Below are 15,863 nucleotides of genomic sequence, written 5' to 3' on the forward strand. Positions count from 1 at the left end.
GGTGGGAATAACTGTTATGGGGCACTAAGTGGGCAGTATTACTATGAAGGGGCACAGAGGGCATTATTACTGTTATGGGGGCACAGTGAGGACATAACTACTCTGAAGGGGCACAGAGAGTGCATTACAACTGTAAAGGGGGCACAGATAGGGCATTACTACTTTGAAATGGGCACAGAGAGGGCATAACTACTGTGAGGCAGGCACAAAGAGGGCATTACAACTGTGAAGGAGGAACAATGAAGGGATAAGTACTTTAAAGGGGGCACAATGCGGGCATAACTGCTGTGAAAGTTGTGCAGTGAAGGCATAACTACCTTGAAGGGGCACAATATGGGCATAACTACCGTGAGAGGGCACATATCTGGACAAAACTACTGTGAAGGTTGTACAAAGAGGGCAATACTACTGTAAGGGGGTACCATTTTTTTAAAGTATTGGAGGGGGTGCCAGAGAAAGGACCCGCCCCGGGTGCCAAACACCCTAGGCACGCCACTGTTTCCGCCATACCTTTGAGAGCATGGCCGTTTGGGTGCTGCTCCCTCTAAGCTGAGCAATACAGAACCTGAATATTAATGTACAGCTTCTTAATAATTAGCTGTAAAGCTGCCAGATACAAGACACTCGGAAAGTCTTCAGACCCTTTCACATTTTGTTACGTTGCGGCCTTTTCCCCATCAATCTTCACTCCATCTCCATAATGACAAAATGAAAACAGAATTTTTTGCCAATTTATTGAAAAGGAAAAACTGAAATCTTGCATTGACATAAGTATTCACAACCTTTACTCAGGACTTTGTTGAAGCACCTTTAGCTGGGATTACAGCCTCCAGTCTTCTTGGGTACGATGCCACAAGATTTACACCTGGATTTGGGGATTTTCTACCATTCCACTCTGCAGATTCTCTCAAGTTCTGTCAGGTTGGATGAGACCGTCAGTGGACAGCCATTTTCAGGTCTCTCCAGAGAAGTTCAATTGGGTTCAAGTCAGGGCTCTGGCTGTGCCACTCAAGGACATTCACAGAGTTGTCCCTAAGCCTCTACTGTGTTGTCCTGACTATGTGCTTAGGGTCATTGTCTTGTTGGAAGGTGAACCTTTGGCCCAGTTTGAGGTCCAGAGCGCTCTGGATCAGATTTTCATTAAGAATTCTAGCAGAAGGCCCTGGCTTCGCTCGGGTATATTTCATCTATTTCATTTAATGTTTGTATGTGTCGTTAAAAGATATCGACAGTATCCCCCATAACAGTGACCTCTACAGCACCCCGCCCCTTTAACAGTAAACTCCATAGTCCCCCACCCCTTAAGGGTGCATTCACACGACCGTAAGTGTTTTGCGGTCCGCAAATTGCGGATCTGCAAAACACGGATACCGGCCATGTGCGTTCCGCAATTTGCGGACCGCACATGGCCAGCGCTATATAGGGATTGCCTAAGCATGTCCTATTCTTGCGGACAAGAATAGGACATGCTCTATCTTTTTGCGGGCCCACGGATCGGAACAACGGATGCAGACAGCACACGGTGTGCTGTCCGCATCTTTTGCGGCCCCACTGAAATGAATGGGTCCGCACCCATTCCGCAAATTTGCGGAACGGATGCGGATCCATTTATACGGTCATGTGAATGCACCCTAACACTGACCCCCCCACAGTGCCCCGCCACTTTAAAAATCGGATCTCCACAGCAGCCCATCCCCTTAACTTTGACCTTCACAGCAGCCCGCCCCTTTAACAGTGAGATTCAAAGCACCACACTCCCTTGACAGTAACCTCCACAGTACCCCGCTGCCTTAACAGTGACCTCACAGTACCATGCTGCCCTAACAGTGACCTCACAGTACCATGCTGCCCTAACAGTGACCTCACAGTACCATGCTGCCCCTTTAATAGTGGCCCCTGCCCCTTAACAGTGACCTCCACAGTGCCCTGCCCCTTTAACAGTGACCTCCACAGTGCCCTGCCCCTTTAATGCTAGGGCTACAAGACGACATGTGTCGCGCAACATTTTGTCTCAACAATTTTTATAATGATAGGCTATGGTGTCGCACTGTGGCATGTGACATACTGCGACTGCGACACAACAGTCGCAGAATGTCGCAGTGCAACACTATAGACTATCATTATAAAAATTGTTGCGCGACTTTGGTGCGACATCAATGTCACGCCACACATGTAGCAGTGTAGTTGTGCCCAATGTGTCGTGCAACTTATTGTCGTCGTGTAGCCCTAGCCTAAAGCTGACCTACAACAGTGAAGAAAAATGGCTGGGTTGTTATGGAAACCTGGAGTAAAACTGTGTGTATGTGGAGACTAAGGGCCTGCGAGCTTCTATTGGCTGATAAGGGACATGTGACCGTGTGTATGGCAGTCGGGATATGAAGAGAAAACTAGATTTTTGCAAAATCTGTTTCTCTTCCGCTCATTGGGGGACACAGGCTTTGACCAGGGGTATAGCTGTTGCCGCTAGGAGGCGGACACTAAGCACAAAGGTGTGAGCTCCCCCTCTTCAGCTATACCCTTCCTACAGGGACTAAGCTAAATCAGTTAGTGCAAAAGCAACACAAAAAAATAAAAAAAATAACACTATGTACAAACCCAGAGCCACAAAGGCCCCTAAACAAAAAGAATGGGTGGGAGCTGTGTCCCCCAGTGAACGGAAGAGAAACAGATTTTACGGTAAGTACAAAAATCTAGTTTTCTCATTCGTATCATTGGCGGACACAGGCATTGACCATGGGATGTTACAGAGCAGTCCCCAAGAGTGGGCATAACAAGAAACCCTCCAGCCAATCAGAGAACCGCTGTCTGCAAAACTCTACGCCCCAGAGAAGCGTCAGAAGATGCAAATGTGTGCACTCTATAAAACTTGGAAAAAGTATGCAACGACGACCAAGTAGCCGCCTTGCACACCTGGAGACCTTCCTAGAGACCTTTATACGTGCAACTCCTCTTTTGTGCTGTATCTCATTAAATGTCCTTGTGGCCTAGCCTATGTAGGTGAAACAACCCAGTGTATCCGTGACCGTATTTCCAAACATAAGTCCGATATTCGCTGCCAAAAAAAAACGAACTTCCGATCCCATACCACTTTTTATCCACAAAACACCAAATCAATCAGCTTCAGTTCCAGGTTTTGGAACATGTGTCACCAGCAAGACGAGGAGGAAATCGAATCGCACGCCTCAAAGAGCGAGAGGCATTTTGGATCTTCGAATTACAAACTTTGTCTCCCCATGGAATGAATAGGGACTTTGATTTTCGTATTTGATTTCTACATTTTGTTTATGTATTGATTGTTGTGTTTTTTGCTTTTGCTTACCATTATCTATCGTTATCTATATAGCCTTGATCACACTTATCAACTCTCTTCTTACTTTTCACAGAAAAAATTACCCCCATAGCCTCATCATAACAGGTAGTATATACCTCCACATAGTTTAGAGCTATTATTAATATTGGCTTCTATGTCCCTCATTTGACTGTACTCTAGTATCTTTTATTCATAACCTATGTGCATTCAATTATAGCTTCATATTATTGATAAGTCCTGTACATTCCCTGCTATGCAGCGTTCCTGCGCATCTCCACTACTTTACCCATATCTATATTGAATATTACCACGGAGCACCGAAAGCTACACAAGGAGTGCCATCCACTACAAATTATTGCACACCTGGAGGGCCGAAGCCCCGTGATGCACCGCCCAAGAGGCCCCCACTGCCCGAGCCGAATGAGCAGTCACCCGGCAGGGTGGGGCCCGGCCATTAACGTGGTACACTTCCACAATGGCCAAACGAATCCATCGGGAAATGGAAGTCTTCAACGCTACCAGCCCTCGTCTCAGCCCCTCTGGAATCACGAACAGGGAATCCGTCCGCCGGAAAGATGCCGTCTGGGACAGATAGACTATAAGCTAAAACTGATTTAGCTTGATCCCTGCAAGAAGCTATATAGCTGAAGGGGAGGAGCTTACACTTTGTGCTTAGTGTCCGCCTCCTAGCGGCAACAACTATACCCATGGTCAAGCCTGTGTCCCCCAATGATACGGATGAGAAAGACTTGCAGGCTTGTATTGGCTAATGCAGGTATTTTTTAGGGAAATATCTCACATCCCTTTCCAGGTAGCAAGGGATGTGTATACCAAGTTTTGTGGAAATCGATGGTTGCGTTTTTGAGTGATTGCGGAACATACAGTACATATATATGTGTGTGTATGCAAGTCCTTCTTTATATATACAGTTGCAAGAAAAAGTATGTGAACCCTTTGGAATGATATGGATTTCTGCACAAATTGGTCATAAAATGTGATCTGATCTTCATCTAAGTCACAACAATAGACAATCACAGTCTGCTTAAACTAATAACACACAAAGAATTACATGTTACCATGTTTTTATTGAACACGCCATGTAAGCATTCACAGTGCAGGTGGAAAAAGTATGTGAACCCATAGACTAATGACATCTCCAAGAGATAATTGGAGTGAGGTGTCAGCCAACTGGAGTCCAATCAATGAGATGAGATTGGAGGTGTTGGTTACAGCTGCCCTGCCCTATAAAAAAAAACACACACCAGTTCTGGGTTTGCTTTTCACAAGAAGCATTGCCTGATGTGAATGATGCCTCGCACATAAGAGCTCTCAGGAGACCTACGATTAAGAATTGTTGACTTGCATAAAGCTGGAAAGGGTTATAAAAGTATCTAAAAAAGCCTTGCTGTTCATCAGTCCACGGTAAGACAAATTGTCTATAAATGGAGAAAGTTCAGCACTGCTGCTACTCTCCCTAGGAGTGGCCGTCCTGTAAAGATGACTGCAAGAGCACAGTGCAGACTGCTCAATGAGGTGAAGAAGAATCCTAGAGTGTCAGCTAAAGACTTAGCATATGCAAGAGAGTTATGTAACATCCCTGTTAGCAAATCTACGATACGTAAAACACTAAACAAGAATGGATTTTATGGGAGGATACCAAAGAGGAAGTCACTGCGGTCCAAAAAAAACATTGCTGCACGTTTACAGTTTGCACAAGAGCACCCGGATGTTCCACAGCAGTACTGGCAAAGTATTCTGTGGACAGAGGAAACCAAAGTTGAGTTGTTTGGAAGAAACACACAACACTATGTGTGGAGAAAAAGAGGCACAGCACACCAACATCAAAACCTCATCCCAACTGTGGTCGAACAACAATACTGGGTGGGTGCTGTGTCCCTCAATGAAGAGCGAGAAAGAGATTTTACTGGCAAGTTATACAAAAATCTCCTTTTCTTGCCCATATTCATTGGGGACACAGGAACCGTGGGACGTCCAAAAGCAGTCCACAGGGAGGGAAAAACCACAGACCCATGGAAGCAATCGTCCCGGCAGGCATCTAAGAAACCGCCGCCTGCAAGACCATGCGGCCTAAGGCCGCATCCGCCGATGCAAAGTATGCACCTGGTAAAAGTTTGTGAATGTGTGCAAGGAGGACCAAGCAGCCGCCTTACACAATGTCGTAAGGGATGTGTAGTGCGCCGCAGCCCACTAGCCGGGTCCGGAACTCTGGAAATAAAAGCCCACAAAAGGAACACCCAGTGCAAATGCAGATGCACCAGGGATTTAGTGGCTGTGCCAAAAAAACTCCGCCTGAGGAGGAAGCCAAGCAAAGGGAGCCACAACTGTATCGCTAGCCCATACCCCAGCGGAGGAGGGGCCACACCGCAGAGGCCACCAATTCAGTGCTAGAAGAATACGCCACCTGACGAAGGGGCTGTGCAGTAAGAACCATAGTATGTAGTGGTAGCGCAAATACCACTCCCCTAGTAGTAGCCAGCGCCTGCCCCGTCGGCGCAAAACTGAGGGGAAGGCCTGAGACTATCCCGTAGAAGCCATGGCACCATACTGCCCCATTTAAGTAGAGCTAGCCTCAAACACTTTACCTGGAAGGGCTCTGAACAGGAGCAACAGAAAGCTAGCGTCAGGGTAGAACCCCCAGCTGAGGGGGATTACAGAGTCAGTAAACACTCGACTTGCTGGAACGTACTCCCCATATTATGCGCAATGGCGTATTGATGAACAATAGCATGACCGAATGGAACCGAAGAAGCCCATGGAGATGGGTGGTCTCTAGGACACATAAGTGTTGCAGGCAACCCCTCTGGGAGGACAGAGGATGTCACAACCATGCTCCAAACCAGAACCGAAAGATAAGAAGGATACGATGGGGAAACAGCTACCGTATCCACCCATACGCCACTAGATGCAGAGCACCAGCACCCGCGGGTATCGACAGTTGCCACGCCCCACTGTGAAAGCGTAGTTGAACTGCAGCAACCCAAGATGCTTAGGTATTCCCCTGTAAGTGGATCACTTGTGGAAGAAGAATGCAACAGGAAGCACGGTGATGGAGAAGGCTAATGCATACGGCAGGTACAGAACCTAGTGGAGATACAATGCCGCCACCTACCGAAAGGGGGATGCATACGTCCGGCACTGAAAACCAGTGTAACTGTACTTAGTCCACCTACCGCAGGGGACAATATATAAGGCAAGTACTGTATCCCGTAGTAGTGTAATTACTCCACCTATGGAAGCGGTAATGCATACAACAAGTACTGCTAGCGGAAGTGGCAATGCATACTGCAGGAACTGAATGCAATGGTAGAGAGATTACGCCGTTTATGGAAGGGAGTAATGCATATGGCGAATCCAGTACACTGTGAGAGTGCAATTACTCCACCAAGGAAGGGGTAATGCCTACGGCAAACACTGTAACCGGTGATAAAGCCATAACGCCACCTATGGAAGAGGCTAATGCATACGGTACGTACTGTACCCAGTGGAAATGCGATTCCGTCCCCTACGGAAGGGGGAACGGCTACGGGTGACACTGAAAACAGCACTAAATAGCGGTTAGTTCACCTATTGTATGCAGTAGTGGTGCAATACTCTGTCTGAGGAAGGGGTAAATGCAGACGACAAGAACTGCTGTCTACCATGGACGAAATCTTGGAAAATTGCAACGGATTTGAGTCGGAGGCCGAATCACTGATCTTCCCCCTCGGACCGAACATCCCCAGGGATGGGAGGGTGCGTCTGAGCAAGACCCTAGGGAGAAAAGGTGGGGGTGCGGAGGTGACCCAGGAGAAACATGTTCTGCTCTGGCCTGCTTGCGCGCAGTTCTACCTCTATGAAACTTGCCCGTGGCAGTTGCAGGCTACGTGGCAGGTGGGGAATATCAACCAAACTACCCAAAGGGTGGAGTGGGACTAGAGGTCCATCCACCGGATTGCGTAGACGGAGCTTATCAACCAAACGACCCTGGAGGATGGATTGGGAACTTCCAGAGGTTCTGCACTGGATCGTGCAGGTGGAGAATTATCAACCAAACTACCCAAAGGGTGGAGTGGGACTAGAGGTCCATCCACCGGATTGAGTAGACGGAGCTTATCAACCAAACGACCCCAGAGGATGGATTGGGAACTTCCAGAGGTTCTGCACCGGATCGCACAGATGGAGAATTGTCAACCAAACGGCCCCGGAGGACAGATTGGGAACTTCCAGAGGTTCTGCACCGGATCGCACAGGTGGAGAATTGTCAACCAAACGGCCCCGGAGGACAGATTGGGAACTTCCAGAGGTTCTGCACCGGATCGCACAGGTGGAGAATTGTCAACCAAACGGCCCCGGAGGACGGATTGGGATCCAGAGGTCCTTGTGAAGTGCGCTAGAGAACTATCAACCCCACGACCCGGATGGTGGATTGGAATACTTCAGCTGTCCTCCCTGGATCTGCGCAGGAGGAGGATTATCAACCAACGACCCTGAAGGGCGGATTGGGAGCTATGAGAGGTCCTCCTTTGTCCGTATAGGACACGGGCCCAGCCTGGCACTACACAGACAGGGTGGTCTTGCGGTGATGAGGCTGAGGAGGGGGCCCGTATGAACGCGCATTTAACTTCTTTTTTTTTTATAAAACTTGGATGCCCAACATCAAATGGGCAGAGAAGCAGGAAGGGGTTAACTGTTCTAACTTGAAGGCACCTGTACTGAGATAGAATCCTCAGAATAATCTGGTGCTGGCCGTCAGAGGTGGCTGGCCAGAAGGGGTTAAGCTGTCCTGGAGAGGGCGGGGCCCAGCGGCTTCTGGAGGGGGGGTGGTGTGGCGGCAGGAAAGATTTGCGCCAGAGCGCACCCCGACCCCTGCCAGGGAAGTTATTAACCCCTTAAGAGCCCTGACACCAGCGGATCACAGATAGGGGGGAGCCTCCTTCGCTGAAGCTGTCGGTCGGCCGGGGCAAGAGGGACCTGAGAGAGCGCATGAGCTCTCCTGCTGCTTAAAATATAATCTGTGCGCGTCACCAAAACCCCCCCCCCTTTCCTCCGGGAGAGTTCACTCCGGACTGGGAGAGCGCGGGCCGGAATGCTGCGGCGGCCGGCATCGAACCTGGAGTTAACCCCTTCCGGAGCGGCACTTCAGGTGCCCGCTCCCGAAAGGGTGGTATCTGGTGGCTGAGGAATTGGACCGGTCTGGGGGCTGAGAAAACAGCGCTCTCACCTGACCCCAGCTCCCAGACCTCAAGGGAATAACTGGTTCCGGCGCAGGGTCTATCGCAGTGCAGCAGCGCCTGCCTGGATGTTATTAACCCCCTAGTGCCCGCGATAGCCAGCGCCTGCTCGGCCTAAAGGGGAGTGAGAGGGAATCCTGGTGCTCCATAATAAGGCTGGCAGGAGTCTGGTATGGCGGGAGGGTCTTCTCTTTGGCGGACCTAGGTGACCCCTTGGCTGGCGGAATGCAGGGGAGCGAGGCTGCCCTGGTCCACCTTGTCTTTTTGTGGGGGGAGGAGGCAGCATGGCGAACCAACGCTGGCGTGCTCCCCCCGGGAGAACAGGGAGGCGAGGCGACCACTGTTTCACACCTAAAAGAAGAGAAAAAAATAAACTAAAATAAAAAATCTTTAGGAACAGAGCAGGGAGGTCTTGCCTCCTATTGACACTAGAAGAAACGGAAGCTCTCTCTCCAGGCTGGAGGGGGTATAGCTGCAGGGGAGGAGCTAACAGCTTTTACTAGTGTCAACGCCTCCTAGAGGACATAGCTATACCCACGGTCTCTGTGTCCCCCAATGAATATGGGTGAGAAAGTTAAATCTTGGTTTCATCAGACCAGAGAATCTTGTTTCTTGCAGTCTGAGAGTCTGGGACCACCGGTTTCTTGGTAAACTTTCTTACCAAGGTCCTTCTCCCCCGATTACTTAGTTTGGTGGGACATCCCGCTACAGGAAGAGTCCTAGTTGTTCTAAAATTCTTCCATTAAAGAATTATGGAAACCACTGTGCTCTTGGGAACTCTCAGTGCACCAGTCATTTTTTGTGCCCTTTACCAGATTTGTGCCTCCGCACAATCCTGTCTCTGATCTCTACAGTCAGTTTTTTTCCTCCTCAAGGATTGTTTTTTGCTCTGATATGCATTGTCGGGTCTGAAACTTTATACAGACAGGGCTGAGTCTTTCCACATCATGTCCAATCAACAGAATTTACCACAAGTGACTCCAATCAAGGTGGAGAAACATCTCAAAGATAATGAAGATAAATTGGAGGCCCCCAGGGCTAAATGTCAAGTTTAATAGTAAGGCCCCTTTCAGACAGACGAGCCCCACGCATCCTACTAACAGCGTAAATATGCTGCAGCTCTCGTCCTGACCTCCCTAGTACTGACTGGGTCAAATAGCATTAGATTGATTTATGATGTTATGTAACCCTTAGAGGTCTGGAATGTATTGTATAATGGGGGTGCCGGCCGGGTGTATTGCGGATCCGCAATACACTACGGACGCGTGAATGGACCCTTATGGGGATAAAACTATGGGGGTCATTTCTAATCAGAAATATACCTATATTAGGCTCATTTCTGGTGTAAATTGCGATGCAAAGGTTATTTGTGACGCAATCTGACTTTTCCCCAATCACACCAGGAAGCTGTCTTGCATATAGTATTGGTGGTGGATACGACTAAGTTATGTAGAGGCCGGCACCAGCGCAGGGGCTTATTGAGACCGGTGACTAAAACACTGGTCTTAATAAATGACCCCCTATTTTATTTATTTTTTAGCACAAGGCCGAAACATAACAAAATGTAAAAATGGTGAAAGGGTCTGAAGACTTTCCAAATACAAATTGTATACAGGGCTACACAGCATCAAGCAAATAGTATTATACAGCACCCAGGCCTATTGTAGTGGAGGCTACTGTTCACACAACTGGTGGACCAGGACAGGAATGGGCTAATATATGTATCCATGGAAGTTTAGGGAAGATGAGGAGTTAGTATCAGTATACCTGGTGGTCTAGGACTGTTAGGGGGTTAATTCCAATATCCTTGTGCAATAAAAAGTTTAATGTCTGCATGCCTCGTGGTCTATGGCAGTAAGGAGCTTAATGACAGTATCCCTGGTGACCTATGACAGTGAGGGGGGGGTTAATAAAAGAATCCCTGGTGGTCTACTGCAGTGAAGGGGGTTAACGGCAGTATAGCTGGTGGCCTGGGGCAGTGAATGGTTTAATGTAAATAATCCTAGTGGTCTAAGGGACTGAAGAGGTTAATACAATAATCCTTGGTGATCTGATGAAGGACAGTGGAAGGGTTCATGCTGTGTGTATAGGCCACAGGATATGTCAAAAGTAGGTCCAAACTCTGAGAGAACAGAGGTGCAAAAATATATCAATAAACAAAATAAGTCATATTTTTGCGCAACTAAATTATTACTTGGCCTGGGATCATAATTTAGCAGCTTGCTCTTACATTAGGCAGGAATTGCACTAGGCCAGGAATGCCCAACCTGCGGCCCTCCAGTTGCTGCAAAACTACAACTCCCAGCATGTCCGGAGAGCTTACAGCTATCAGCCTACAGCAGGGCATGGTGGGAGTTGTAGTTTTACAACAGCTAGTGGGCCGCAGGTTGAGCATCTGCACTAGGCGATGAGCTCCACAACACCCACAGAAACCTATAACAACCCCAATCAGCTCAGAATGGCTCTCCTGCAACTTTCAGTTTTTTTTTTAGCCCATGGACATGTCAGGGAATCTATGGCGCAAGCTATTTTGATCCGCGCCTATTCATTATGTAAGTAAATAAGGATTTGGTGTGGCACATCACACGCTCCATGACTCATACAGTATATCTGTGAATGTTTCCAGTGTTTCTTGCTGAATGAATGGCTCCTTTAAGAATTAGTAAGGGAAAGGAGCTGACCTGAGATAACATACAACGTTTGCATGACTTACTTTGCGTTCCTTAGTCACAGCCCAAACCACGTGAACACCAACTGACACATGCATGATCCTATCTCCGGGTATGGGGGCTTCCACAATCTCCCAGGAAACACCTGTCATAAGAAACACGTCATATGTTAGATCAAAGACTTTCACAAAGAATGGCAAGATAATCATGTGTCAGCTCCGGAGTAAACAAATCATTTCCACGGCTCCGGCGAAGAAGACGAGTCAGACTAACGCTGAAAAATAAAGAATTTCTGCTGTGCAAAAATCAGCATGAAAAAGTACAGACAGCAACAAAACAAGGAACATTATAGGAGACGCTTAATCACATGATAAAAGTGACACACAAGTTCCTATGAAAGTTGGCCCACTGATCAGCTGCAGGGGAGAAGTAGCATTAAATGGTGTCCGTACAAATAAAGGACTGTTCACATAATACACAGAGCGGCTAAGTAAATAAGTTTGGCTAATATTGGGGGGTCCTGAGTGGGGGGAGGATCAACTTCTACAATGCCTATATGCTCAATCCAGGAGTTGTGCTGATTAAAAAAAAAACTTTAACTCAGCCTAACAAGTATTTAAAGGGGTTATCCAAAGTATAAAACATCTTCCCTAATGCCCTGGCCCCTTCATATAGGTTATACTTACCTCGGTCCCTGGCAACCGCGTCGCTCCTGATCCCTGTACAGCCGCCGCTGCATCTTCCCGTCACCAAACATTTGGCGACAGGGAAAAAGGAGATTTTTGTATAACTTACCAGTAAAATCTCTTTCTCGCTCTTTATTGGGGGACACAGGAAACGTGGGTATAGCTATGTCCTCTATGAGGCGTTGACACTAGTAAAAGTGATTAGTTCCTCACCTGGCAGCTATACCCCCTCCAGCCTGGAGAGAGAGCTTCAGTTTGTGTACAAGCAGTAGGAGAAGCAAGCCAACCAAAGAAAAAACATGGAACACCAACAATGCCAAGGACCCAACGGGGTTCTAACCAGAACAGCCACAATCGTGGTTGAACAATACTGGGTGGGTGCTGTGTCCCCCAATGAAGAGCGAGAAAGAGATTTTACTGGTAAGTTATACAACAAATCTCCTTTTCTCGCCCATATTCATTGGGGGATACAGGAACCGTGGGACGTCCAAAAGCAGTCCACAGGGAGGGAAAAAAAACACAGCCCCATGGAAACATCGTCCCTGCAGGCATCTAGGAAACTGCCGCCTGCAAGATCATGCGGCCCAAGGCAGCGTCTGCCGATGCATAAGTATGCACCTGGTAAAATTTCGTGAATGTATGTAAGGAGGACCAAGTAGCCGCCTTACACAACTGTGCAGCCGAAGCACGATTCCCCTGAGCCCAAGATGCTCCCACCGCTCTGGTGGAGTGAGCCGTGACACCTAAGGGCGGAACCCTGTCCCGGGTGCGGTAAGCCTCCGCAATTGCAGCCCGAATCCAACGTGCAATTGCCACCTTGGAGGCCGCCAATCCCTTGCGAGGACCTTCCGGAAGGAAAAAAAGGGAGTCCGTACGGCGGAAGGGAGCTAAATAGATCTTCAGAGCTCTGACAACATCCAAGTGATGCAACTCCCTTTCCTTAGGGTGTGAAGGAGAGGGACACAGAGAGGGAAGGACAATTTCCTTGTTGATATGGAAGTCGGAGACCACCTTCGGAAGAAAGGAAGGAACAGGCCGGACAACCGCTTTATCCTTATGAAGAACCAGGAAGGGTTCTCTACAAGAGAGGGCCGCCAATTCAGACACCCATCTGATGGAAATGATAGCCACAAGGACAGGAGTCGGAGATAAATCTCCCGCCGAGGCTCAAAAGGGGAAGCCTGGAGCGCTAAGAGGGCTAAATTCAGACCCCAAGGCGGTAAAGGAGGACGGTACAGAGGAATCGTATGTGCCACTCCCTGAAGAAAAGTCCTTACAGGCCCGAGGGGGGGCCAGAGGGCGCTGGAAAAAAATTGAAAGCGCCGAGACCTGACCCTTGAAAGAGCCAAGGCTCAAACCAAGGTCCAACCCTGATTGAAGAAAGGACAGGACCGTGGGGAGAGAAAAACGAAGAGGAAGAATGTTTCGGTGTTCACAGAAACCCAGGAAGGACCTTCAGGTCCTGTAATAGATCCTGGAAGAAGCGGGCTTCCTAGCCTGAATCATAGTGCAGATAACATCCACCGAAAAACCTCTTCGCTTTAAAATGGCAGTTTCAATGGCCACGCCGTCAAATGAAGAGACCTTAAATGCTGATGGAAGACCGGTCCCTGCGAAAGCAGGTCGTCTCTGAGCGGCAGTGACCAAGGAACATCTCCTAGAAAGAGAACGAAGTCGGCGTACCAGGTGCGACGGGGCCAATCTGGGGCAATAAGGATCGTCAGAATGCCTTCCATCCTGATTTTCCGTAGAACCCTGGGCAGGAGGGGGAAGGGGGGAAACACATAAAGGAGGGAGAACCCCTGCCAAGAGGAGATCAGGGCGTCCACGCCGCAAGCTTCCGGATCCCTTGTGCGGGAAAGGAAGGTGGGAAGCTTCCGATTGAGCCTTGAGGCCATCAAGTCCACCACGTCGGGGCGACCCCAACGGAGACAGATCGCCTTGAATACTCGCCCGGATCTATCGCGGTCCTGCTGAGGAAGTCCACAGTCCAGTTCTCCACACCCGGGATGTAGATCGCTGAAATTGACGGTACATGGGTCTCCGCCCACCGTAAGATCTCTGCAGATTCCTGCAATTACGGAACAAAGGGATTCCATCCAAAACCGCTGGAGGCGGAGAACTTGTTCAGCAGTTTGAGGTCCAGGATTGGGCGCACCAAGCCCTTCCTTTTGGTGACCACAAAAAGGTTAAAAAAGAACCCCTTGAACCTTTCTGCTAGGGAAACGGAAGAGATGACTCCCCGATCCAGGAGGGACTGAATGGCCTGGGAGAAGTCGGCTGCCCGCTCTACGTCCCGTGGAAGACGGGATTGAAAAAACCTGTCTGGGGGAAAAGACAGGAACTCGATCAGGTATCCCGAGGATACAATCTCGAGTGCCCAAGCGTCGGACACGTGGGCCCGCCAGACGTCCTGGAAGAGGAGGAGGCGGGTCCCCACCCTGTTGGGCGGGGGCGCACCTTCAGGCCGAGGCCTGCTTAGCCGCAGGGGGTCGAGCGGCCTGAGTTCTGGGACACCAGGAGGGCTGTGCCCGAAAGGATTTTTTTACGTCGATCCTGGGAAGGAAAGCCGCCTCCCCCAGCGGAGGAACTCGCTGAGAAGCGGAAACTAGCGAATCAACTAAAAAGGTCTGCCACGTGAGGAACCTGACCTAACGTGAGAGGCCCGCTTGGCCCTAGGCTGTGGAAGATGGGTGCTCTTGCCACCCGTGGCCTCAGAAATAATTTCGTCCAGTCGAGAACCAAAGAGACGGGTGCCAGCAAAGGGGAGACCGACTAAAGAATGCTTGGAAGTCACGTCCGCTGCCCACACCTTCAGCCAAAGCTCACAGCGTAAGGCGACTGCAAGCGCCGAAGAGTGCGCGATGAGTGCGCCAGCGTCCAGAGATGCCTCGCAGAGGAACTTCCCTGCCTGAATGATCAGCTGCGCCAAGTATTGGAGGTCCTGAGCAGGGACCTCGGATACTAAGACCTGGTCCAGCTGGCTGCCCCACTCAGAGATTGCCTTTGCCACCCACGCGGAGGCGAACACGGGCCTAAGGGCTGACCCCGTGGCTGCAAAGAGGGACTTCGTCAAGGATTCCATCCGACGATCTTCAGCAGACTTAAGGGAGGATCCATCGGCTATAGGAATAGCCGTATTTTTGGCTAGCCGTGCTACAGGTGGGTCCACCTTAGGAGGGGATGTCCACGTGGAAACGCAGTCCGCTGGAAAAGGATATAGGATGTTCAGTTTTTTGGGGGCAGAAAAACGCATGTCTGGGTGATCCCAAGCCTGGGAAACCACCGCCGAAAAATCATTATGGCGAGCAAACGCCTTAGAGGTCCGTTTTGGACGGAAGAAGGACACCCCCTGCTGGTCAGTGGAGGGGGAATCGTCCTGCACCCGGAAGGTGTCGCCCGAGCCAAAAGCTCTGGAGGGTGCATCTGAGGGAGGCGCAGCCTGCGCCGTCGGCGGATTCTCAACCAAGCGACCCACTATAGATTGGGATTGGGAGATTTTCGATAGCCTGGAGCAGGCATCTACTTATCTGTCCAGCCGCCATCTTCACCCTTCCTCTTCTCCAGCAGGGTCACCCCTTCAGCTACTGGCACTGTAGTGGCAGGAAGCTGGAAGAGGGACTTGGATGGGTGACCCTTCTGCTGGCGGGATGCAGGGGAACAAGGCTGCCCTGGTCCACCTCGTCTTCTTGTGGGGGAGGAGGCAGCGTGGCGAACCATTGATGGCGTGCTCCCCCAGGAGAACAGGGAGGCAAGGCGACCACTGTTTCCCACCTAAAAGAAGAGAGAAAAAAAATAAACAAAAATAAAAAATCTTCAGGAGATCCCTGCAGAGCAGGGAGGTCTTGCCTCCTATTGACACTAGAAAAAACTGAAGCTCTCTCTCCAGGCTGGAGGGGGTATAGCTGCAGGGGAGGAGCTAACAGCTTTTACTAGTGTCAACGCCTCCTAGAGGACATGGCTATAC

The 15,863-nt window shown here is 49.6% G+C and overlaps 1 protein-coding gene across 1 annotated transcript in view; it reads right to left on the reverse strand.

Annotated features, from left to right (window-relative positions):
• TECPR1 (tectonin beta-propeller repeat containing 1) overlaps positions 1-15,863 on the reverse strand; it is a 102,664-nt gene that overhangs the window by 71,574 nt on the left and 15,227 nt on the right. The window contains exon 7 of the mRNA XM_040441831.1: positions 11,255-11,355. Within this exon, the coding sequence (XP_040297765.1) occupies positions 11,255-11,355 (101 nt within the window). The remainder of the gene's footprint in view (positions 1-11,254; positions 11,356-15,863) is intronic.

This window comes from Bufo bufo, chromosome 7 (assembly GCF_905171765.1).
Source record: "Bufo bufo chromosome 7, aBufBuf1.1, whole genome shotgun sequence".
In the NCBI taxonomy this organism is placed as follows: Eukaryota; Metazoa; Chordata; class Amphibia; order Anura; family Bufonidae; genus Bufo; species Bufo bufo.